General features: G+C 36.7%; 1 protein-coding gene across 2 annotated transcripts; it reads left to right on the forward strand.

Annotated features, from left to right (window-relative positions):
• On the forward strand, window positions 1-26,527 carry szrd1 (SUZ RNA binding domain containing 1). Of its 2 annotated transcripts, XM_039755438.1 has the most exons (4): window positions 143-261; window positions 20,743-20,792; window positions 24,884-25,138; window positions 25,692-26,527. In XM_039755438.1, exons 1-4 carry the CDS (start codon window positions 211-213, stop codon window positions 25,795-25,797), a joined length of 462 nt encoding a protein of 153 aa, XP_039611372.1. In that variant the 5' UTR covers window positions 143-210; the 3' UTR covers window positions 25,798-26,527. The 2 variants fall into 2 exon arrangements, with proteins under 2 accessions (XP_039611371.1, XP_039611372.1); XM_039755437.1 differs by lacking the exon at window positions 20,743-20,792 and having other exon boundaries at window positions 1-261.
• The last annotated feature ends 318 nt before the right edge of the window (window positions 26,528-26,845 follow it).

A 26,845-nucleotide genomic window follows, 5' to 3' on the forward strand; every position in this document is an offset into this window, starting at 1 on the left:
AGACGTTAAGGAATACTCAATGCTGACGCCACTCCTCGGTTATTTGGGCGGACACCGTTCTGCTTGTTTTGAACATGTTGACACAACACGGCCCTCTGCCATGGCAGCACTGGCGAGAACGCGTTTCCCAACTCTCCTTGCGCGGTCAGTGCAGCGGTTGCGCCTGCGCAGCAGAGCCGGACTGGCCTTGCGCTTTGGGAGGGTTGGAAGATGGAAGATGAGGAGGTTGCGGAAAGCTGGGAGGAGGCAGCCGATAGCGGGGTAGGTGCTGAAGGTATCGTTGCAAACGTTCGGCTTTTAGGAACACTGGTGTATAAGTTCTTTTGGCAATGATGAAAGTCCCATGGTGAATACTGAATTGGGATCGTGTAGCGGGCAATGTAGGGGGTGGTTATGGGTTCGGTTCTGTAAACCCCCCAACTGGTATATAAAACAACCCGGGACCACGGCTGGCGAGAGTAGGCCGTAACTTAAAGGGCCATGCAGTCGTTTGGATAAGAAGGCGGCGCCTTTAGTTTCAAATGTCTTACTTGGACTTGGCATTCTTTCTGCCACAAAAGGGTTTCTGTTTTGTTGGTTTTCATTTTATTTTCAGGAAAAACAAAAGGGACGCATTTGACTTTAGCATACCTCGAGCGGACTGCGCGCTTTCACTTCGTCGGTTTCACTCCCTTCCAGCGGAAAGGTATACTTTCCGCGCGTGTGTTGATCTCTAACCGGTTGCAAATGTGACGAAATTAAGAGAGGTATTCGGTAAAGCAAATCTGCTACGGAAGCCGGCACACATGTGTATACTTGCGAAGGAGCAAACGAGCGCTGGAGATCTCCTGGATCAGCGCGCGGTCCGGCGGCGCACGTGGGTAAATGCAGCCTGGCCTTATTTGGTAGCTAACGGGGAACGGATCTAGAAGGCATAGGGTCTGGTGTTGGAAGGGATAGGTAGACTCCAGTTTACTAGTTCGGTGCACTGTGCCGCCGAGTGACTAAGTAAGCACCTATCATGAGACCCTTTCACTTTTTTTTTAATGTTTGCATAGATGATGAGCGTAAAAATACACTACGGTGTCCATTTTAGGACATCCTAAATCTCATCTCTGTTGGAGTCAAGTAACAGACGTCAGCGACTTATTCTATACAAACGCCGTCTAATGCAGCACAACACAAGAAAACCTGAAGTACTACTTAGGTAACACATGAACATGTTCTCAAAAAGACCACCTGTTAACAACAATAATGGGAAAAAAACGAGTTATGATTATATATAAAAACTTGGGGAAAAAAAACAAGAAAAAATCGTTATGGAATGGCCCACAGAGTACTTTTATGTCAGTTTCACTTTAGTCGATTCCACAGGAAATCACTTAGCATAAGATTTTACAATATAATCGATTGTATTATAATATAAACAGTAATGAAGTGCATGAGCAACTTATGTGCACAGATAAATGCACAATAAAATGAACAGGAAATTGAATCGAATGAACAACTTCAGTAATAAGTTAAAAACCTCATCACATTGGATCAAGTGAAGCAAATACGCTGCGCAGACTGTCAGATTGGTTCAGGGGTGGCATAATGCCTTAGTCTACGCCAGGTCAATGTGTGTTAATTTCTTCCTGTTCATCATCTAGCATGTGTTGTGTTAGGGCAAAAAGGGGCACAAGTCTGCGTGTTTACATGATGTGTTCTTTCGTGTGCCTCCTTGTCTGCGTACATGTGTATTTACAGAAATACAGAAGAGAAAAGCCACATTCCCCATTAGGCACTATTCAGCTATAACAGGTGCCACAGTGCCTCTTGTAAATATGTCACCAACAATACCATTGAATCTGCTCCTTCTGGTAAATTAATTATTAAACAACAGTATACGTGCCTAAAATATTTACTGCATTTGGTGTACGAGACATCTTACAAACTGGTTTCAGAGAGCATGTTCAAGACTTAAAACTAAAGACCTTACAAAGCCAGTTGCAGAACACTTGATTATAGCTGCATTGATCTTTCTGTTTGTATACCTTTGCAAGGCTTTAAAGACGCTTTTAAAAGAGAAATAGAAGCTGAGCTTATTCTCACACTAAGTCCACACATTTCTCCAGATCTTAATGACCGACGATACTTCTTAATCTCATGTTTCATCTCCTCTAATGCCAGCTTTTTCTCACCTGTACTTCTTTCATCCACATCGACTTTGTTCCCTCCTTCCCCTTCTATATGCTACCTTTTCACCTGCTTACCCAATAAAGGCTGTACAGCTGAATAACTGTTTTTAACTGCCTTTCCTTTTCAGCATGGAAATAATCTTTAACTTTTTTTTTGTTGTTAACCTACGTGCTGCTGCAACCCTACACTAACTCCATTTTATTTAAGCACTTGCTTTCCCCGCTTGCCAATCCCCTGCCTGCGCTACGCACCAGTAACTTTGCATCTCTGCCACTCGCGTATGTGGATTTCTCTTTCACCAAACAACAAAACTTTTAATTCTCATGAATAGGCCTCTTCATTGAGAAGAAACACTACTTTTCCCTGATGGCAACAAAAATTAGACAATCTACAAGTCTCTGACTTAAGGTTTAAAGCCAAACAATATCTACATACTTCTGTCATATCACCTATGTCCATATATTCAGTCTCTTTTCGCTTTTACCTTTTTGTCAATATCACATTAAATTTTGATTCTGTGTTTGGAATTAAATTGTGACAACACAACATATAACTTCGATATTGTGTTTGTATCTCAAAAACTACTTGGGCCGAAATTTTGCAAATCAATAGGCCTGGTCCCATGATTAAACAGAGCAGACAGCATGAGTCACATTTAAATTAAACCTTATCTACCACAGTTATCGTTGAATATAGGTCAAACTGTTTTGAGGGATTTTGAGATAAGTACTGGACCAAACTGTAGAGACACATGCAAAAACACCACACTAAAATAAACTCTCTTCGACATCATTGAATCAGAATGTGAACTTTACTTGACAGCTATTTTTTGATACTATTGCTGAACTTTCATTTAAGTGTAAGTAAAATGATGAAAAAGTAATGATGAAATGGAGAAATAACTACAACTATATTCCACACATCTAAAACAAACTATATTTTCGTTACACAACAAAAAACAATTGGCATATATCTGAAATATATATTGAAGAAAACTTTTTTTTGATAATGATAAAGGAAGTTAATAAATAAATAAATATATGTTTTGCAGGTAACCAATTAACCAAGATATTTTGGGAATCACACCCCTTCATCACAGTTTGAGGTTAACATAACTGAATAGATAATATTTGTACAAAAAAGACCAACAAAAATGGTACAAATTAAAAAAAAATGTACAAACTTAATATATATTACCATAACAAAAATATATAATAACACTCATTACCTGTATTGCGTAAAATCTGACTTTTTAGTAATAACTTAGTTGTGCTGTTTTAACTACAGAGTAACTTCAAAATGTCAGACTTGTGCCAACTTTTTGGTTGTTAGTTCAATATTAAACAACAGTCTGCTTGCCTAAAAATATTATTTACTGTATTTCTTGTAGGAGGTGGCTTGCAAACCAATTTTAAAGCGCATGTTCAGTTCTTTAAATTAAAAGACTTTTGTTTCATCAGTTTTTTTTTTCAATTTTTTTCCTGTCTTTTATTTTTTCATGTGTGTAGGTATTGAAACATTTTTTTAATGTTGGTTAAAATTGGCCTTTTTTAAAAAACCTCTTCACGTGTTAAATTTTAGTGGGTCATTGTCATAACCTTCTAGCCCTATAAGTTATTAGAGTATTATTATTTTTGCGCATTGTTTCAAGTCTTTCTCATGTACAAACGGTAAACTTAATAAGATCAGTTTATCTCTTAAAAAATGTATATTTTTAACATCTGTTATTACCTAACAAATTAATGGATGTTTTACTGCAGAACGATTCCATAAGAATAATTAATATGATGTCATTTCTAAATATTTGAGCTGAAAAGTCAATTACTGCTATTTTTGCTGTGGTTACATGCAGGATCAATATAAGGCAAATACATAAAATGCCACATTTTATTTGTGGGTATTCTTGTGACACATATGCTTTAACCCTTTTAAATAATTACAGTTTTTGTGGTCCACTGCATCCTAACCATTAAACAGCTTGATGCCTGGTATTCATTTTTTATTATTTGTTTTCTTTATATTTATTATGCACATGTAAAACAACAACAACATTTATTTATATAGCACATTTTCATACAAAAAGTAGCTCAAAGTGCTTTACATAATGAAGAATAGAAAAATAAAAGACACAGTAAGAAAATAAAATAAGTCAACATTAATTAACATAGAATAAGAGTAAGGTCCAATGGCCAGGGTGGACAGAAAAACAAAAAAACTCCAGACGGCTGGAGAATAAAATAAAATCTGTAGGGATTCCAGACCATTAGACTGCCCAGTCCCCTCTGGGCATTCTACCTAACATAAATGAAACGGTCCACTTTGGATTTAGGGTTCTCACGGAAAGACTTGATGATGATGGTCACGTAGACTTTTAGCTTTTGATCCATCCATAATTGTTGGAACATCGTGATGCTTTGAGTAGGTGGAGGTGGCGCAGGCCAAAGAAACAGAAGAGAGAGTAGGGGTCAGTACGGATTTTAGAGCCACCATGAATAGTTATTTTGATGAATTGAACATACAGAGTATCAGGATTAAGTTAAAGTGAAATTATAAAAAGGCCATGTTAAAATAATGTGTTTTCAGCAGTGTTTTAAAGTGCTTCACTGTATTAGCCTGGCAAATTCCTATTGGCAGGCTATTCCAGATTTTAGGTGCATAGCAGCAGAAGGCCGCCTCACCACTTCTTTTAAGTTTTGCTCTTGGAATTCTAAGGAGATGCTCATTTGAGGATCTAAGGTTACGATTTGGAATATAAGGTGTCAGACATTCTGATATATAAGATGGAGCGAGATTATTTAAGGCTTTATAAAACATAAGCAGAATTTTAAAGTCAATCCTGAATGACACAGGTAACCAGTGTAGTGACATCAAAACTGGAGAGATGTGCTCGGATTTTCTTTTCCTACTTAGGATTCTAGCAGCTGCATTCTGCACTAGTTGCAAACGATTTATGTCTTTTTTGGGTAGTCCTGAGAGGAGAGCATTACAGTAATCTAGTCGACTGAAAACAAATGCGTGAACTAATTTCTCTGCATTTTTCAGTTAGATAAGAGGTCTAACTTTAGCTAAAAGAAGTCTAAGTACCTCGGATGGATTCAGTCTCTGTTCTCTTTGGCACCTGCCTCTTCAGACAGTAAACCTAAACAAACTTGAGTGGTACACTTAAAAATAGCCAAACTATATGAGCCTATACTGGCAGCAGATTGCCTTTAGTGTTGTTTTTACTGTTGTTTCTCCCACTCTTTTTGCATTCGTCAGGTGTGGAAGGTATTGAAATTACCTTCCTTATTAAGTTACTACATAATTAATATTTAAAGTTTGACACAAGGAAAACGTCAACACATCTCCTGCTACTATAAACAAAAGTATGAACACTTTGTTAAATTTTATTATGGGAACAAGCTGTAAACTGTGAATAGGTCAGGGCCTAACACTATGGGGCTGATTTCTAAAACTTTCTTCACGAGTGAGAAGAGCTTGTGACACTTACGCTGGCTAACTCAAAAAGAGTAACGCACACAGTCTTGCATGAGAATTTATATATGTTCTTGCCAGCTTAGGAGGTGATGTGAAGCTTCCTCTTGGTGGAGGTTTTTTTTTTGTAATGTCCTGGAATTGCACTAAGAATAAATGCATGGTCAGTAAGCTGCTCAGTTACTAGAAGGTGCAGTGACTGTAGCCCAACGATAGTCAAAGAAAGTATTCATGCGGTTTGATATTTCTGATTTGATTGGTTTTAGTTAAATAACAACAACATTTATTTATATAGCACATTTTCATACAAACAGTAGCTCAAAGTGCAAACAAGGTGAATTAGAATTAAAACATCTATAAACTAACCTCAGAACCTTTAGTAGAAAATCATTTCTTTCTCTAAACATGCAAATTTGTGATATCAAGATTGTTTCAAGTAACATTGTTTTCACCTTACCAGGAGACACGCACTTTAGGCCAACTACAGTGCTAAGTGTTTGGCAAAAGGTGAGATTCATGGTGCATTTGGGAGGCAATGGGTATCCCTTATGTCTTGATCTCTACTTTTTGATTCCTCTGAAGCATCACAAAAGGGCAGATTTTTGCCTTTTTTTGGGGTTTGTTTTGTTTTTTTTTTTTTTTTTTTTCCCCACCCTTTTTTTTTTTTTTTTTTTTTTGGGCAAGGTTTTTTTTGGGAAAAAAGGTTGTGGGGGGGGGGGGTTTTCCCCCTTTCCCCCTTAATTAAAAAAAAAAAAGGGGTTTTTACTACTTTTTTTTTTTTTTTTTTTTTTTTTTTTTTTTTTTTTTTTTTTTTTTTTTTTTTTTTTTTTTTTTTTTTTTTTTTTTTTTTTTTTTTTTTTTTTTTTTTTTTTTTTTTTTTTTTTTTTTTTTTTTTTTTTTTTTTTTTTTTTTTTTTTTTTTTTTTTTTTTTTTTTTTTTTTTTAAAAAAAAAAAAAAAAAAAAAAAAAAAAAAAAAAAAAAAAAAAAAAAAAAAAAAAAAAAAAAAAAAAAAAAAAAAAATGAAAAAAAAAAAAAAAAAAAAAACCAAAAAAAAAAAAAAAAAAAAAAAAAAAAAAAAAAAAAAAAAAAAAAAAAAAAAAAAATTTATTAAAAAGGGTTTTTACTAGCTGGATTCTTTCAAGCCCAAATTTTTTCCCCGAAATTTTTTTATTTAAGCAGAGGGGAATACTGTACCGTTTTTTTATTGTTTAACCTCAAAAAAAAATTGTAAAAACCTTTTGTTTTGTTAAAATCCCTAAAATTCCAAAAAATCTTGCCAAAAGTGTTTAAAAAGGTGGTTTTATGTTGATCCTTAACCAAAGCTTCTTTCCCCACCCAAAGACGAAAAATTGGATGGGGCCCAGTACCCAAGGGGAAAAAGACACCATACTTATGTTTTTTAGCACACAAAATTCCAAACCGCATTTCAAAAACCCGAGCCAGTGAAACCCTATGGGAAAACATAAAACTCCGGGCGGAAATTTTAACCTCCCAAGGCATTTTGACCATTTTTTCACTTTTACCGCCAAATTTGTTAATTTTAAAAGTATTCATTATTTAAAAATGACTTTAATGATTCTCTTTGGGGTTCTCCATACTGGGAAAAAAGGAGAAATAGTAATCCCAAAAAATTTGGGTTTAAAGATCTGTTTTGGGGGCCTGGCGTTCCCCCAAATTTGTGGCTTTTTTGCAGGGTGGGGGAATTTCCTATTTTAAATTGGGGGCCGGAAACTGCAATTGCCCACCCCTAACCCGCCCCATTAGTTGTAAATACAAAAAAAAAATGCTATTAAGGGGAAAAGGGGCACAAAATGGGTTATGGGGGAGTGAAAACCTTGCTGTAAAAAAGGCGTTGGGTGGCCCCCAGTTTTTCCCGACCCGTTTAAATTTTCCCCCCAAAACCTTTCTTATTAAAACATTTTTAGCATTTATTAAAATGTTTAAGTTTTGGAAAAGGCCGCAATTTTTTAAGGTTGGGGGGGAATGGTTTTAAGATGACGTTTATGACGGTCTACTTTAATGACAAAATAAACTACAAAATTAAAGAGGAAAAAAAAATGGCAAAGAAGATGGTATATGAGACTTAAAATGTATTGCATCATTATGACGGGGAATATGCAAAGATTGAAAAGAAAAGCACCACAAATACATTTGTATGTCAACATTTTGCTTTGCCACATTGAACCATTCATCAAACATCAAAGCACGCACATTCAACCTGTAGTATCTGCAGAGTGTTTTGCTGTCGCATGTTAATAGTAAACAGAGACTCTGACATCACATTCCAACTTGAACACACTGTGCCCCCAAATTTTTTGCTGGAACTTCATCTCGTGCATGTCACGTCAATTTCTGTAGAAATGTTCAGAGGACACGTCAAATGAACGCTGGGAACTTGTGGCAGCCATCTGCGTGTACAAACGTGCTCAGAGCTTGAAGTATAAACTGGCCCTAAGAGCTTTGTGAGAAAAGTCATTATCAAGAACACAGGCCTTTGTCATTTGTAGGGTCTGTTTTTCTTCATCTGTCCATTAAAGTTTTTACAGGTTACGTGGCTTGACCTGTATATAGTTGTGCAAATGCAAAAAGAACACATCCCAATTCTTAAGCAACATGGTCTTCCTTTCCAGACATGATTGTGATGCTTTGTGCAATATAGGTGAAAATCAAAGAGGAGAAAAAAAACCCCACTATTTTACCTGCGTTTACAGAATGTTTACAGACCTCCTAGAGGTTTAACTACAGTAGATTTTGTCTGTTCAGGAAAATTGTAGTTATCACCATTTGAACATTTGTGATAACGATATGATTGATGCGAGACAAAATACTTTACAATTCCCCAACTTTATTAGTGCAAAAAAACCCTTCAATTTATTTTCACTTAAATAAGCAGCTGTTTTTATGTGCATTAAAGCTATATAAAAATTTAACAGTGCAAATGCAAATTCCTTGCTGACAGTTTAACCAAAAGGCATTTCCAGTGGAAATGGGCTGACATATTCTGAGCATAACCATGTATAATATCCACAAAACTTAAAAAGAGTTGCTTTGCAACATAAAACTGCAGTGTGCCAAATAAATAAGTCATATAATAAAATTGCACAATCTCTTGAGTTTTAATGCGGTGTGGAATGTGTGACATTAAAGTTTTGTGTATAACACACACACACACACACGCACACATTATATATATATATATATATATATATATATATATATATATATATATGCAGCACAACTACCTACATCCAGCCTGCCTGTTCATTTTTAAAGACAACTAAAGATTAATTAAAACAGTATTATTACCATCATATAAACTAATGCAAGAAATGCTTAATCTGACGTTATAATTAACTAACCTATTGCAATGTGCAGGCGATATCTGAAGCATGAAAGTCTGGTCCAGTTGTTGAGTGCGACAGCTTTCACAACGTTGGCCCTGTTGTCGGTCGTCACACACACTTGTTTTTCCTCCTGAAGATTCCAAGAACTGAGGGACTCTTTTAAGCCTTTGGCTAAATTTTCCCCGTATGGTCCTCAGGGGGAAAAAAACTTATTTCAAGGCACTTGTTTTGTAGCTTCCAGTCTTTGTCTATGTAGTGTATTGTGAGGCTCATGTAGGGGTCTGATGTTCGGCTTGACCACATGTCCGTGGTGGACACAAAAAACTCAACCGAAGATAATGCATTTGACACCTCCGTATGGACCTCTTCATATAAAGCAGGCAAGGCAACTTTAGAGAAGTTTTTTTTGGTGGGCAGCTTGTAGCGTGGATCGAACTTTTTAAGCATCTTTATGAAACCTTCTCTTTCCACACTCTGAATGGGCATCATATCAATGGCTAAACAATGCGTCACTGCATTAGTTAGTTCCCCCCAGCTTTTGCTACTTCTGTCATAAGGCGTGCAGCTATTTAAAGCTACGCCGATTGTTTGTTGAGTCAGCTTCTTTGGTGTCACCACCACGCTAGTTGAAGCGGGCGCCACTTCACGTGCTTTAACAGCTTTGTTGTACTCCAACAAGTGCTTCTGCTTCATATGATGAAATAGGTTTGTGGTGTTTCCTCCCTTCACGACGGCCCGCTTGCATTTTCTACAAAATATTGTGCTTTGTTGGGTATCTGACGGGCAAAAACCAAACCAGTTCAACACCACTGAAGGTGCACCATTTTTACAAACCACTTCTGGTTCATCTCTTTCATTCAACGATCCACTTTCGCCCTTCTCATTCTCCATCGCCACCATGCTTTTTCTGCCATGTGCGTATGAAAACAAAGGCACTGTGCATGCGCAAGTTTACCCATATTCTATCGCAATATTTCATTTTCTTATCATTGCCTAACATTGTACCGGTATTACCGTGAAAGGTATAATATGGCCCAGCCCTAACCATAACCATATCATCCTCTTCCCTGAGCCAGCCTGGTGCATTCATATGTTTGCCATCACACTTCAGGAGCAGAACAAGACAATGAACAAATGTTTAAAAAAAAAAAAAAACAACCTGGATGGCCTTTTCCACAATTATTATGCAGGATATCTTTGATTGGATAGTTGCTCTTAGTAAAGATATACCTCTTAAAAACCTTACGTCAGGCATCCTGTGAATGCATGTAGCAGATTAAATTATACTCAGGACTTTTTCATTTTGTTCATGAAAACCGAAGTAGATATATTTTCAGACTCTATAATTTGGAAATAATTTACTTTAATGAATTGGATGAGCTCATAGATTATATTTTAAAAGTTCTGTTTCTGTTGTCAGTTTTGAACATTATCCTTTTCAAGAGTCATTAGGATGTATTTATTCAAAGTTAATACTGCCTGATTTAGAGTACATCACACTGATATGATCTTGCTTATTTATTCTTTGGTGCAGGGATTTTTTTTTATTCTTTGAGAACTTAATCATGATAACATGGCATGTCCTTGCCAAATATGATTTTTTTTTTTTTTAATATTTATAGAATCATTATGATTTTTATATTTGTTGACATTAAGTTGATAAGCCCCATACTAGCGTGTTCTAGCAGAAATGATAGATAGGGTTATGTTTGGCATAAAAAATCCCTTTCGTCATAATCAGAAGAGGTACTGTTTACATTGGCTTCATAAACATGTTTGCATTTTGAATGGTTGATATCATTTGCAGATACAGTGGGTACGGAAAGTATTCAGACCCCCTTCAATTTTTCACTCTTTGTTATATTGCAGCCATTTGCTAAAATCATTTAAATTATTTTTTTCCTCATTAATGTACACACAGCACCCCATATTGACAGACAAAAAAAATAATTTTTGAAATTGTTGCAGATTTATTAAAAAAGAAAAACTGAAATATCACCTGGTCCTAAGTATTCAGACCCTTTGCTGTGACACTCATATATTTAACTCGGGTGCTTTCCATTTCTTCTGATCATCCTTGAGATCACCTTCATTTGAGTCCAGCTGTGTTTGATTATACTGATTGGACTTGATTAGGAAAGCCACACACCTGTCTATATAAGACCTTACAGCTCACAATGCATGTCAGAGCAAATGAGAATCATGAGGTCAAAGGAACTGCCTAAAGAGCTCAGAGACAGAATTGTGGCAAGGCACAGATCTGGCCAAAGTTACAAAAAAAATTTCTGCTGCACTTAAGGTTCCCAAAAGCACAGTGGCCTCCATAATCCTTAAATGGAAGACGTTTGGGACGACCAGAACCCTTCCTAGAGCTGGCCGTCCAGCCAAGCTGAGCTACCGGGGGAGAAGAGCCTTGGTGAGAGAGGTAAAGAAAAACCCAAAGATCACTTTGGCTGAGCTCCAGAGATGCAGTCAGGAGATGGGAGAAAGTTGTAGAAAGTCAACCATCACTGCAGCCTTCCACCAGTCAGGGCTTTATGGCCGAGTGGCCTGTCGGAAGCCTCTCCTCAGTGCAAGACACATGACAGCCCGCATGGAGTTTGCTAAAAGACACCTGAAGGACTCTGAGATGGTGAGAAATAAGATTCTCTGGTCTGATGAGACCAAGATAGAACTTTTTGGCCTTAATTCTAAGCGGTATGTGTGGAGACAACCAGGCACTGCTCATCACTTGTCCAATACAATCCCCACAGTGAAGCATGGCGGTGGCAGCATCATGCTGTGGGGGTGTTTTTCAGCTGCAGGAACTGGGAGACTAGTCAGGATAAAGGAAAAGATGACTGCAACAATGTACTTAGACATCCTGGATGAAAACCTGCTCCAGTGCGCTCTTGACCCCCTACTGGGGCGACGGTCATCTTTCAGCAGAACAACGACCCTAAGCACACAGCCAAAATATCAAAGGAGTGGCTTCAGGACAACTCTGTGAATGTCCGTGAGTGGCCCAGCCAGAGCCCTGACTTAAACCCAATTGAGCATCTCTAGAGAGACCTAAAAATGGCTGTCCACCAATGTTTACCATCCAACCTGATAGAACTGGAGAGGATCTGCAAGGAGGAATGGCAGAGGATCCCCAAATCCAGGTGTGAAAAACTTGTTGCATCTTTCCCAAGAAGACTCATGGCTGTATTAGCTCAAAAGGGTGCTTCTACTAAATACTGAGCAAAGGGTCTGAATACTTAGGACCATGTGATATTTCAGTTTTTCTTTTTTAATAAATCTGCAACAATTTCAAAAATTATTTTTTTGTCTGTCAATATGGGGTGCTGTGTGTACATTAATGAGGGAAAAAATTAATTTAAATGATTTTAGCAAATGGCTGCAATATAACAAAGAGTGAAAAATTGAAGGGGGTCTGAATACTTTCCGTACCCATTGTAAATGAGAATAGGTGTAAAGTATTTAGTTCAAAAGTACAATTTTTTGTAATGTAATGGAAAATTAGGGAAAAAGTAGCACCATTTTTGTAATACTCAGTTTAGTGATTCTCACTCAAAGGCTGTGCTAAGTCTGCATATTGAAATAGCTGCTTCGTAGGACATTAATTGAAATCTGGATCAACTTCTAGCTTTTGGTGATTTTTGGTGATTATTGTAAATAATAATACATTTTATTTATATAGCACCTTTCCCATGCTTAAGAAACTTACGATGGAATGATTGTCACTCCTGTCTGACAATGCTTAGAAACTCTTTCAGTTCCAGTTCATTCACCATTCATATCGACGTTGCATGTTTTTTTTCTTGTCTGTGTGAGTTTTTAATTAGCGTACTAAGTTTTTCCTTCCATATTCCAAAAGCAGCAACATTATGTTCACTTGTCATGATTATAAATTGCCTTGGGTGAGCGCCACCCAGGACTGATTCTTGTTTTCCACATGACTGTTGCTTTGATGGACCCCTTAGCTCTATATGACCTTGAACTAGATTAGGAAAGCTTGAAAAGGGATGGGTGGGTTTTGGGCGTTGCTTCTTGGGTGACCAGTCTTGGAATCTTGCTTTGGCTTTTCCTGTGAAGAGTTGTTATATAGGTCTTACCGTCTAACAGCAGCATTAAATTCTTTTCATTAAAGAAACTGGATTGCTCATTAGAGATTGGAAACTGGGATTTTAGTTGTGCACTTTGTTACATATACTCTCTTAAACTACTCAGAAATGTAAATGTCTAGTTTGATAACATTAAAGTCTGCATTTTTAGCATTTAGATTAATATTTTTCCTTGTATCCAAGTTTGGAACATTATTGTTAATTTAAAAATATTATAATGTCATTTACAATCTATAATGTAATTTACATACCTTTCAAAATGTAAGTCCCAAAGCATTTTTTGAATAACACTTATGTTAAAAACAAGAAGTTAGGCAAGGACAAACAGTGGGAGAACACAAAGTTTTGGTAATCATTAAAAAAATTAATGAAAGGAATCCCTCACTCCCACACTAGACCTAAATGCATGAATTGTGAGCCGTACCTGACAGTTGGTGCACTTTATTAACTTCCACCATTTAAAAAAAAAAAAATTCCACAAATATGAGCAGCCACCTATTTTCCTCCAAACTCTGTTCTTCAATCCTTTTTTGTCCTATTCACCCTCCCAAGCCTGAGCTTTGATGAACACTGATAAAGTACCATCATTTTTACCCCACCTTGTGGCTAGTTCTTGAGAAATCGACAGAACCACCACTTCAAAGGTCAAGAATATTCCCTGAAATTCCTGTGATCTTCCCTCTTCCATCTCCTATGGTGACCTCGGATCCCCCTGGGCCTAAGTTAGATGTCAGAGACCCAGATCACCCTGATGTGCCTGTCCTCCCTTGCTATATCCGTTCCACAGAAATGTTTTGTGCTGGCATTTGGGGGGAATTTTTCCAGTAACCTCCTTGTGTTCATAGGGTAGACATTCCAGACATTTGTTGGGTAACCTTTCCTCCTGAGTGGTATTGCACGCTTATTCCCAGGCTGCAGCTCTCTCTTTAGAATTGTCCATATGTCTGCAGTGTATACTGTCTGCTGTCTACTATCCACACTAGTATATAAAATACTTTCCTCACACAATTCTTTTGTAAGTGAGAGAAACCTCACAATTGATGTTATAATTAAGATTTTAGAAAAATTAATGCAAGTTGGGTCTGGGTATTGTTTTCAAGGAACATGTTATATAGTATCATGTTTCCTTTTAGATCAACATCAGTGGTCTTGGCCAATATTGTAGAAAAAAAAAAGCAACATATACACAGGCTTCAGCCATCCTACCTTGATATACTCCTAAAAACATAATAGGGTTTGCTTCCGTTTTAGATAAAAAAAAATAAAATAAAAATCACTTGGAATTCTTTTTTCATATATAAGCTATGAGTATCTAGTAGGGAAGCAAACCCTTAAATCTTTACCCTTTTTAGTAAAATGTAAAAAAATACAATGCAACATAACAATAGACTGCATCATTCACCTGTCTTATTTCATTCTAGTTTTATTTATACTTGTAATTTTAAGCAGGTCTGCATGTTGTGATTGCATTGTCTGCCCTAAAGTATAAGCATTTAAGTTCTGTATGATTTGTAAATTATTTACAAACCAGTATAATGGATATTAAAATTGGCTGTATACTTAAATGAAAGGTAATAATTTAATAAACTGAGTTATGTATAGGACAGACCATAGTCGTGGACTCCAAGGCTGCAAGGCTTCCTTGGGAACTTGAAATTTTAGCAGGATTATTATTCTGATGGGCTACTTATTTTTCATTATAGCTAATTTTGGGTACGTTTGACAAAAACTCTGATGCTTTTATTAGAATAGGCCTTTTATGGATTTAATTTTAGAAAGTTGAACTGGTGGCATAACAAAAGAACACTGCTACAGTAGATAGACATTAAGCCTTATAGTTTTGCTTGTGCAGGTAGATTGAGCTGCATGATGTGGCTTTCTTAGTTTTAATATGACATTACTAGTTTGAATATTCTTCGTCAACTGCGTTTTACGCCTTTGCTGATGTTCTTAGCCATTGTTCTGTTTATCTTGTTGTGCCTGCAGGTTCACAAGTAACTGTTCCTCTTCTATGCATTTTTTCCTTTATCTAGTAGCTACATTTTTTTTAATGAAGCCTCAACTTTGTCATAAGCTCTTTAATCAAGTTTGCGTTTTATAGAAAATTTTGTTTTGAAACACAAAAGAAAGGTTCAAATAATTAAATAACATTTAGCTGAAGGATGTTTAAATGTGTTAAATTTGATTCTTGTTTCTCAGGACTGCTGGTTGCACTTATTTACTTTTTTTTAATTTGGTTTCATTTTATCCATTGGTGAAAGGACTTCTTTCATTTAGTGCCAGCCGGTTTGTTTTTAAGGTTGTGACCCTATTTTCTCCATTGTGGATATTTATGCTTTGTGTATTTCTGCCTTCCTTTTGAGCTAAGCAGCCATGTTTATATTTTTACTTTGCCTTCCTTTGATCAGTCATAGTAAAATTCTGAATAGTAAGATTAAATTTTTAATAAATCTAAAATGCAGTTTTGACTTGAAATCATTTTTAAGATAATTTTGAGTAGTCAAAATTGAGAATTAGAGATATCTATGTTTCAGTATTGTCTCGTCAGAAATCTAATTAGAGTCTTGTCAGTCAGTCAGTCAGTCATTATCCAACCCGCTATACCCTAATACAGGGTCATGGGGGTCTGCTGGAGCCAATCCCAGCCAACACAGGGCGCAAGGCAAGAACAAATCTGGGGCGGGGCACCAGCCCACCGCAATAAAGAGAGATTTTGACTTTTAAAACTCCTCTTTACCACAGTGTTTATCTGTTTGTCGAATTTCAAATTTGAATCCATGATCATCCCGAGATTTTTAGGACATGGCTTTAAGTACAGGACAAATGGATCTAGTGTGCTAACAATGTTTCATGTAACAGTAGGCTGACCAAATAGAATGACTTCAGTTTTTGACTCATTTAACTTCAGGAAGTTGGGTGACATCCAGTGTTTTATATCATCTCTGAGCCATTAAAAAGCTTTGTCACAGAATCGATTTCACCTGATTGCAGCAGGAAATAAATTTGGGTATCATCAACCTAGCAATGCTACGGGATGTTGTTTAGTATAGAGCAGAACGGTGACATATATAACGAGAAGAGGACTGGCCCTAAAACAGACCCCTGAAGTACCCCACAGGTTACCGAAGCAGTAGGAGATGATGAACTTCCCACATGTACAGAAAAACATCCTGCCTTTGAGGTAATCTGCAAACCACTTGAGAGCAGTACCCCAAATACCAACCCAATGCTCAAGCCTGTTTATCAGAGTGTCATGATCAACCGTGTTAAAGCAGCCCTCAAATCCAATAAAATTAGCATTGAGCACTTCCCCAAATCAGCTGCCAGCAGCAGATCATTCTTCACTCTTAGCAGCACTGATTCTGTGCTGTGAAATGTTCTGATTCCTGACTGAAGCTTATCAATAATATTGATGTGCTGCAAAAAAGCCTGTAGCTGGGTACCAACAACTTTATCTAAACCTATAGCGAGAAATGGTAATTTGGAAATGGAATGGAAGCTATTAGGAAAGGAACCAAGGGATTATGGTTTATCTTTTTTAACAGGGGTTGAAGCACTACATGCTTAAAGCATTTAAGAACAATCCCCATCTGCAATGAGCTATTAACAATTGGCAGCACTTTAGGACCATTGTTAGATCAATAGGGAAACTGAGTCTTTGACAAATTATGCAGTTTACTAAATGTTTTATTGTACTAATCAGTAAGATGTTCAACATTTTTATTTAGCTGATGTCTTTATCCAAAATAACTTGCAATCAACATAAGTAAAATGTTTATTCTAATTATTAAGTACACTTGTTAGCCCATCATGCTGTACAGTTTTTATAGTAGAGTGTATATCATACCAGTTTGGTATGGAAAAGGAAGTGCAAGAAAGGTAAATTTGTGGCCCTGTCTTACTGTGAATGTGCCAGTAAATGCCAGAGACTCATCCAGGGGTCTTTTCTGCTTTGCCTCTAGTGCTGCTATGAGAGACTCCTGTGGATCCTGCTTATGCAGATCACTATTATAATGTAGAGTTCAAAAAGTTGTGCATTACTGGTAGTTCTAAGACTAGCTGAAAACTACCTGCCAAACAAAGTCATATCTGGTGATTGTTTGGAAGGATTAGGTTAGTACAGTTGTAAATCGAGGAGGAGAGGACAGGTCTAGAAATCCTCTGCTTTCTTGTGAGATGTGTTTCATTATGAACTTATTTGGTCCCATAAGTGCAGTGTTCACACTTTGCCTACAAGGGACAATGTATATACTGAAAGTACTCTGCAGGTTTTGTGTTGGGCAGCTCCTTATCTACCCAAAGTATATTCTAATGTAAAGCGTTCACATGGCTGACTAGCATTGAAACCCTGCCAGCAGAAGAAAAGGTAAAAATGGATTGCAGCATCGCATGATTTTATTATCTGTCTGTTTTCCTGTGCTTTGCCCAGGAAATTCATTAAGTCAGTGGTTATTGTGCTGGTGGTTAATCAGATGTATCCGAAATGCTGTGTAATTAAGTACTTTTCTGTAAACAGTATTTAATTTTTTTTTTTAACCAGGGGCTAATATTAGTTCACTTAAGCTGCTTATTGTTGAACATTTTACATTCAGTCTTTGGTGGTGCTGGTGTAAAGAAATTGCAGCAGAATTCTGTATTAAATGACATCACCAATAGAAATATTTGGTAATGTCACAAAGTTGATTTAAAGTTCATTAATACAAAGCTAAAAAGCGCGACTCTCTTATAGCATCAAAGCCTAAAAGTAGTACTGCCTGAGTATACAGTGGGTAAGTTTGAATAAATGTATAGCAACAACAAAAAAAAGTTATTCATTTCGCCCAGAAGCACTGTGCTTTCTCTCTGTTCATATTGGCATCCTGATAAACAACATCTCAATCAACTATAGGAAAAATGGTGCTTTACAAACTTAATGATGAATTAAAGGTGGACAATAGTTGTTGCTTTCTACAGAAACACAACTCTATGTACTGATAACTTAGTTGGTTGGTTGCTTGGTTGGTCTTGAAGGGTTTAGCAACACATTTCTCAGAATGGTTAAAGTATATGGGGGTATGTGCCTTTTGTAAATCGACCATGCCTAACCACAATCCAAGATGAGAAAAAGGATGTACTCTAAGGTAAAACCTCTAACCCAGTGAGAAAACAAAATTCTTATCAAATGAGGCTGAGAGAGAGAGAGAGAGAGAAAACCAAAAGAAAAAGTGCAACATTTGCAACCTTAGATGACTTAGATGAATGTCATTTTTGTCAGTGCTCTTACTGTATGTAAACTTTGTGAGTTCACGCTGATGAAATTGTCTGGAGTCGCACAATAGCAGATATGAATTGTAGTCCCCATGTAGGTATTTACTACAAGGTCACAGATAAGATAAAGAGTGGGGGGAATATATAATAAACTTCTTTCATACTGGATCAGCTACTCAGAATTAACTACAATCACAGTCACAGCATCTAACAAGCAGTTGAGCTTTTATAGCATGCTTGCTAAATGCAACTTCTTTGAGCTTAGCAGAACTTTGCTCCTTTCACTTCGCTGACTTCTTCATTTGCATAAAGTAGCACACACCATTTCTCCATGCGATTGTTGTCAGCAATGTGTCCACTCAGTACAGTGTTATTACCAACAAATATCAACAAAGAAAAAAAAAAGTGTTGGCTAACTTTTTTTCTACAACCTTACTAAATTTCAGTCAAAACATTTTAGAGATTTTAGGAGTACTTACAGAGGTACCTACTCCAGCCAAATTTCAGTTTTTAGTTAAGTGGGAAATAGTTTTTTTATTGGTCAGTCTGTCAACCATGTATTTTTTATAGCGATATATATGGATTAACATAAAAAATATAATAAATGATCAGTATTTTGCAGGTTCTGGTTAAAATTCAAATTAATTTTTTACTGGTTACAGCTTGAAGACTTTGCTTCTAGAATAATAAGGCATAATCATATTTTCATTAGTGAGGTTTCTCCTATTAATTACTTATACTGTTTCATGCAGTATTTGTTTTACATTTAATGTAATTACTGTTGACTCTGTTTTATATTACAATTGTTAAAAGTGTTATTTTGTTAACCTACTATAATATTGGAAAGTGAGGATCTATATGACAATCCAAAAAGAAGTTTGTTTAGTGTGATTTCTTAAAAGCAGTAGTTGAAAGCATTCATTGCATCTTCATAAAGCCTACATTTTGGCAGCAAAATGAAATGTAAGCTTTTAAGATGCATATTACAGTTGCATTACCAGCAGTGCTTTTTGTTGTGTAAAAATATAAGGTGAAAATGCTAAAGAAAGCAATAAGGATATTTTGTGGTCAGGGTTCCCTATATGTAACTTATAATCCAACAGAACTAGATGAGACTGTCACAGGAAGGTGATTAAAAATAACTAAAGGGTAGAAAAAAGTAATATATTTTTGTACGATAATAAATTCAGATTAGACTTGTTTTGTTTTTGTGGATGTATTTGGTTTTCAAAATAGGTATGCGGTGGAGGGGGGAGAATTTATTTAATTTTGGATTTTCAGTTATTTTGAAAATCTTTAGGAAACAATATTTATTTTAACAACTTGAAGTTATTCAATTTATTTTACATTTCAGGTTTGCAGGGTCAGGCACCGTTTCTGTGCTATCTTTAAAATACAAGGTTTTTTTTTCCTTCCCCCTCATTAAGCACTCTCCACATTTTTAAGAAACTGACTGGGTAATCAAAAACAAAACAATATTTAACAGCTAGAACTAACACCAAAGTAGTGACCTAAAACATGAAGCACAAACCAGAAAGTAGTTTGCTATTTGAGATAAATAAAATAAAAACCTGCAGTACTTTAATTTAAAAAATGTTAATAAACTGTCTGGGTATAGATCACTCTTTGAGAATTTAATGGTACACAAAAGAAACCTTCTGGCTGTGTTCAGGGCTTTGCTGATTTGTGCATCTCTGAGACCTGATTGTAATTATACCACATATCCTGCTTTTTCTGTTTTGAGGTCATTTCCACATTAATATGAAAGTCTGTTTTGCTAAATGGACATATAGCCTGCGATAACAATAATACATTTCCTGTTATTTTACCTAATACCCTCTTATTTCAGTGTAGTTTGAAAGGAAATTACGAATAACTGAGAACCATTGACTGCAAGGCAGCAGACCAATCCCTCTGTAAAATGCCATTCCATTGCAGGTCTCACTCATATAAAGGCAGTTCTGACACCTTAGTTGGCCTAATGTGTCTTTAGTGTGCCTGCAGAATGCTGAGAGCTGATTTGGTATGAGAAGATGAATACAAAACACAAACATAATATGGGCTAGAGATCTAATTCAGGACTGTCAAGCTCTGAAGCTGTATGCCTAGCACTACTTTACATAACGGTTACATTCATTCTCAAACCTGCCTAATTAATTTTAGGATCACATCAAACCTGTGCCTATCTTAGTAACACGTCTCTTTTGGTCTAACAATCACTTTGTTACTTAGTGATGACATAAAAATGAATGTCAGATTTATACAGGATTTTGTTTATGCAGTCTTGTATGGAAATTATGTGTGCAGTCATTTTTGACTCATCACGTCAAAGAAAGTAAATTATGCCTTAGGTCTCCCAGCGAAGTGCAGTGATATTTTAAAATGTTACTTTCTTTTTGCTTTAATTCCAGGAAATAGAGCGACGTCTTGAAGAAAAACTAAGAATTACACAAAAAGAGAGGCAAGTAAAGGATCATTCTCATTATTAAATGTACACATTAGCAGTTCAGGTTATGTGGCCTTCATCATACCAAAGAGAAATATTGTTAAAAAGTGATTTATAGACATTAAAGTTTCAGAAAACAGTTTTTCTTTCTTTATCTTATTTCTGTCACTTTGTAATCATGGTGGTAGGTATTATTACCATAAATTCTACTTGGAAAAACTAATTTCTGTCTGTACATCTAATATAGGGGTCCCCAACTCCAGTCCTGGAGGACCCGAGTGGCTGCAGGTTTTCATTCTAACCTTTTTCTTAATTAATGACCTGTTTTTGCTGCTAATTAGCTTCTTTTGAAGTAATTTTTTGACTTGTGTTTTTAAGATTTGTTCCATTAAATTTCTTCAGCGTTCCTCTCATTTCTCTCCTTAAATGGCACGCACACAGATATGAAATGTGAAGTGAGTGAGCCAACAAAGGCAGGGCCTCAAACTCCAACCAATTTCACTCTAACCAGCTTAATTAGTCTTGTTGTTAATTAAACTAATTCTTTAATTCCATGTCTTGCTGCTGCTTTCATTGTGCAATAGCATACTTTTTCCAGAATTGTTGATTTTTCTCTTTTCTAAGAGCACACTGTTAAAATGCTTTGGTGACCTGAGCATATCAATATTCCTGAGACTTTCACCTTTCTTTATTTTCAGATATTGTATTATGGACAGTTTGCTGGTCGTGTTTTGGTTCATTTTGTATCTCATTATTGCATGGCAGCTAAATAATGAGAAAGAACCAATTAAAGGGTCTGAGTTTACAAGAGCAAGTCAAATAAAATTAATTCAAAAGAAGTTAATTAGGAGCAAAAATGGGTCACAAATTAAGAAAAGGGTTATAACGAAAACCGCAGTCACTGTGGCCCTCCAGGACCGGAGCTGAGGACCCCGATCTAATGTGTGGGCTGCCTTTTAAAATTTTTACTGCAGTGTTGTTTGAGGCATACTTGTGCACATAATTCCTTTGTTGCCACAAAGTGCTCTGGCTGTTAATTTTTCCAGATGTTGTAGGAGTGTACAGAAGTTTGGAGTTTGTAAAGTCTTAGAGGACAGCAACTCAAAAGTCCCAGGGTGTGGTAGCACTTTTTGTAACTTCAGGATAACGTTGGTTTTGATAAAATGAAACAATCCAACTCAACCTAAGAGTTTTGCCCCTCAATTTCTAGATATGACTGTAAACAAAGAACTTTCTAAGGCTTTTCTTCCAGCAAAGCCAAGGAATGCTTTCTCGTGCCCAAGAATTTAAATATGAACAAGCAGTGCAAAAAAAAGGAAAAGTGAGCACTGGAACATAATAATAATCAGATATTAAAATGTGTTGTATTTGGAAGAAAAACATTTTATAAGAGTACTATTTATAGGAGTACAAATTGAATGCACATACCCCTGTGATGAACTGAAAATTATTAATCTTCAATGCAGCATACAATAGATCAACTGATTCTGTAGCACGTTGTGAATGAAAGTAAAAGTTAATTGGTTAAAATTGCTCTCATATAAGGACAATGTTTTCAATCAAGTAATTTTGGTGGTAGACATAATACATTTAGAGTAGGTATATTAATTTCAAGATGAGACCAGCAGTCGATTTTGGCATATACAATGATGCAGTCTAACTTCAATTTGCCCTAGCAAAATCAAACAAACAGTCGTGAAAACCGATGAGCACTTGCCTGGAAGTACAATGCATATAATGTAGCTGTGAGACATAAGGAGTGCAGGTGTTAAGAACCTTACAACAAAACAGAGACTTGTCAGTCTGATGTCTCATGGTTTACATAACATGATATTTAAAAATAAAAAAAAAAAAAACACGGCCAGGAATACAGATGAACTCGCTGTACTCCTAAACTGTTTTAAATTTTTATTGACTCTGTTGAGCAGCATGTTATTGGCAATCAGAAAAAGGGGCAATCTAACAATACTTTGGAAGTGTAAATTTGTGCTAAAAACTCATCATGCAGATGCATAATTTGACATTCCCATCGAAAGCCAGTTGTGTAAGTCGACATAATCGGTCAATGAGATCAGAAACTACAGTCCTATAGGTTTGACATCCCCTCTGTCTAGAAGTCTTTTAATGTGAAACTGCCTTAAAAAGAGTTAACTCCATCAGACTATTCTTTCTGAATTGAGAGTAACAACTATCACTGTATGTTTTTGGAGCTCTGTTCACATTGTTCAAAATTTAAATGGTCAGAGGGAAGTTGCATAACACAGAGGCATTAGTAAATAATCTTCAGAAGCAGAGATTAAGTCAGTCTTACTACATGGCAAGAGCATAATGATATGTTATTGATTACTTACAGCGCCATGAAAAAGTTTTTGTCACCGTCCTGGTTTACTCCATTTTTGCTTACCTATAACATTTAATTGTTTCTGATCTCCAAACAAATTGAGTATAATACAAATGTAAATATAATACACAGATTTTAAATGATTGTTTGATTTATTGAAGGATAAAAAGCTCACCAACATATATAACATTCAATTAACCAATGAACCAATATAACTGTTTAAATTAGACTAGACACTCCCAAGCTTGAATGCTGCTATTCCTACTGAATCTAAAAAATCACTTAAATAGAACCGTTCCAGCAATGTGAAGTAAGTTGTAAGGTCTCAACTTGCAGCATACCATGCCACCATCAGAAGAAATTCCAGCAGACCTGAGAAAGGAAGTTGCTGAAGTATGTCAGTCAGTCTGGAAGGAGTTACAAAGCAGTCTGTAAAAACCCTGGGACTCCAGCGAACTATTGTGAGAGCCATAATCTCCAAATGGAGAAAACTTCGAACAGTGTTAAGTCTGCTCTGAAGTGGCTGGTCTAGCAAAACTATTTCAAGAGTGCATAGAAACTTTCGGGAAATCACAGAAGAACCCAAACAAACATCTTAAGATCTGCATGCCTCTCTTGGCTCAATTAATGTCAGCATTCATGATTCCACCATTGGAAAGACATGGGAATGGCATCCAAGGGGAGAATTGCAAGACAAAAACCATTACGAAAAAAGAGGAACATGAAGTCTCATGTAACATTTGTCAAAAAATACCTTGAATACCCTTAAACTTTTGAAGTATTGTTCTGTAGACTAATGAGTCAAAAGAGGAACGTTTTTGGAAGACATGATTGCAGTTACATCTGGTGTAAAGCTAACACAGCTTTTTACAATAAGAACATCATGCATACAGACAAATGTGGTGGTGGTTGAGAGAGAGAGAGTTGTGTAGATGCTTTATTGCTTTCGGGCCTAGGCAATCTGAAAGTCCTGAAGGAGAATGTCCTGTCATCAGTCTGTTATTTGAAGCTCAAGTGCAGTTGGGTAATGCAGCAGTAAAATGATCCAAAGCAAAACTGCAGGTCCATGTTTTAATGGCTAGAAAAAATAGACATTTTGGAGTGGCCTAGTCAAAGTCTTGATTGAGATGTTGTCGCGGGACCTTAAATGGGCAATTCATAGTCAAAAAAGTGTCTCAATTAAAACAATTCTGTAGCAGTATCAAAAACGGATCTCCTGTTATTGTGAGAGAGTGCAGTTGTTACTGCTAAAGGTGGCACAACCAAGTGTTAATTGTTTTTTGGGGGCATTTACTTTGTCACATAAGTGATATTGGTCGTTGTGCACTTTTTTCCTTCGTTAAATCAAATGATCATTTAAAAACCATGTGCTTACTCAGGTTGTCTTTTGTACTACACTAAATTTTTTTGGAGGTCAGAAACAATTAAGTGTTAGGCATAAGCAAAAATAGTGGAAATAAGGAACGGGGCAAATACTTTTTAATGGCACTGTACTTGTTAAAGTGTATTTGGTTTTGTTTCATATTTGACTTTTCTAATATTACATAGAAAGGCAAGTTGTACTTTATTGTCAAAGGAATATTCAGTGTGTTCATACACATTTAGCATGTTGCATGAATCATATTCTCTTTCTCTGTAAAAGAAAGAAGTGAGGTTGGCATTTTTTCAGGTGGGGTTCTGCACTTTGACATTCCTACATGCAGTTTAAAAAAATAAAAAAAATGTAAAATTGAGTACTCTCTAATAGAAGCTGCTTTTATTCTAGAAAGCTAAGATCGCCACTGAGGACCCCCATTGTGATTCAGGACGATTCTCTTCCTGCTGCTCCTCCTCCACAAATTCGAATTCTTAAGAGACCATCGCACAACGGGTCATTGGGTACCTCTAGTCCTGCCCAGCGCCCCGTGGCTCCTGTCAAAACCTTGGCTCAGAGGGAAGCTGAATATGCAGAGGCTCGCCGTCGAATCCTTGGCAGTGCAAGTCCTGAAGAGGAGCCAGATAAGCCCATAGTGGCAGACAGGTACATATTTTTTTTTTTTTTTATAATAAAGTGAGCTGTTTATCTATGGGAGGGAGCAATGTTCCATCAGTTGTAGTTTCCCCCAATGGTAGTTAGACCTCATCTTAGTCATTGTGCAAATGCCTTCTTTCTGTAGTTTGCATAGTTGCGGCTTACCCCAGAACATGTCAGTTAGAGTGAGTGAGCATATGCATTAATACATTTGAACTGGTGTCACATTCATGGTTGGTTCCTCCCATGTTGTTTTAGCTGTAGTAGTAGCATGCAGTAGAAAAAACAGGATCAAAAAACGGGAGAGTAGACAGATATGTTTTTCAGTTTATTTATCCCATCAGTGGTATACTAAGAGCCTGGATGTCTTTGACATAATGTGGTAATACTCTAAAATTGAAGATGAATATATCCAGTTTTTGAATGCTCAATTAGTAAAAGTGGGTGGAATTTTTGTTTTGTTTGTTGCTCCTACATTATTGTCTACTGGGTGTCTGCTTTCTTGAGTAAAGGGAATTCAGACATTCTTTTTTGTTTGTTTGTTTTTTTTCCTTTTTATCAGGCCAGTTCGTGTTGGCATTCACACAGACGACATCAGGCCACCCAATAATGTAATCAGGCAGCCGACGGGCCCTGATGGCACACAGGGATTCCGGCAGCGAAGATAGAGTTTTGGGGTGGGCATATGCACCCCTGGATTTGAAGAACTTTTTGGCCTGGAGGAAGAGGAGGTGGGCCGGAGAGGAAAAGGGGGGTACCCCACTTCTTCCTCCACCCTCAGAATCACGGGGGTGGAGTTGGGCAGAGGGTAGGGGGAGCCTGTACCGGCCCAAGCACCTTGATGACGCAGCAGCCGCCTCTTCGCTACTCCACTCACTGTGACCTTCACCCCCCCCTTCCCTCTTGCACTGTGCCGCCACTGATTCCCTCTCTGCACCTGGCACACTGTGACTGGCACACTAATGTAACTATGTGCATTGCCGCCGGTGAGAGGAATGACTTGGGTTTGTGAACCAGAGAACAAGAAGCAGGTGCCAGCTTTTCCCAGCAATAATAATGATCACCACCTCAATGTCCATTAATATCATACTGTATGTTCCCCATTCGTGTGAGCAGGTGTCCGTCCTGTTCAGTCTGTATCAGTATCTGTTAGTTCCTGTTATCAGTAACATTTCTTTTAATTTTTATTTTTCATTCTTCTATTAATGTAATGTTGCATTTTTAAAATAGGAAACAAATGGTAAATATGGTGTTTTGTAAATATGTGAAGACCATTAATGAGTAGAGGTACTCAGATGACAAAGAGCTTAGTGCAGATCGAAGGAAATCCTGCATCATTGCTCTTTAGGTATGTACTGCCACAAAGTCCTTCTTTTGTGAGTTTTTTTTCCTCTCCCTTTTTCTTTAGGGGGAAATGATATTTCAGCAGAGAATATCTTGTATCTTGCTCTACTAGCTTAAGGGTACTTTTAGACAAAACTGTCTTTTAGCCCTGCCATATGGTGCAAGCATGTCTGCTGATGTTAGGCCTGGTCCCGGGGGCCCCCTTTAAAAAAAAGCAAAAATTTACCCTTGGAAAAAAAAGCCCCCAAAGGACGGGGTGGTTTTTTTTGGGTACAGAATTTTAAAACTTTTTGCTTTTTTGGGTTTTTGGCCCATTTTACCCTTTAAAAAGGTTTAGCCAGGGGGTAATTGTTTTTAAAAAAAATACAATTT

This window comes from Polypterus senegalus, chromosome 6, assembly GCF_016835505.1.
Source record: "Polypterus senegalus isolate Bchr_013 chromosome 6, ASM1683550v1, whole genome shotgun sequence".
Classification (NCBI taxonomy): domain Eukaryota; kingdom Metazoa; phylum Chordata; class Cladistia; order Polypteriformes; family Polypteridae; genus Polypterus; species Polypterus senegalus.

Excerpts from the sequence above, each read along its gene's own strand:
- szrd1 (XM_039755437.1), top strand. The coding sequence starts at position 20 with ATGCTGACGCCACTCCTCGGTTATTTGGGCGGACACCGTTCTGCTTGT. Across the intron at positions 262-24,883 it reads AGGAGGCAGCCGATAGCGGG|AAAGCTAAGATCGCCACTGA; the intron begins GTAGGTGCTGAA and ends CTTTTATTCTAG. Across the intron at positions 25,139-25,691 it reads AAGCCCATAGTGGCAGACAG|GCCAGTTCGTGTTGGCATTC; the intron begins GTACATATTTTT and ends CCTTTTTATCAG.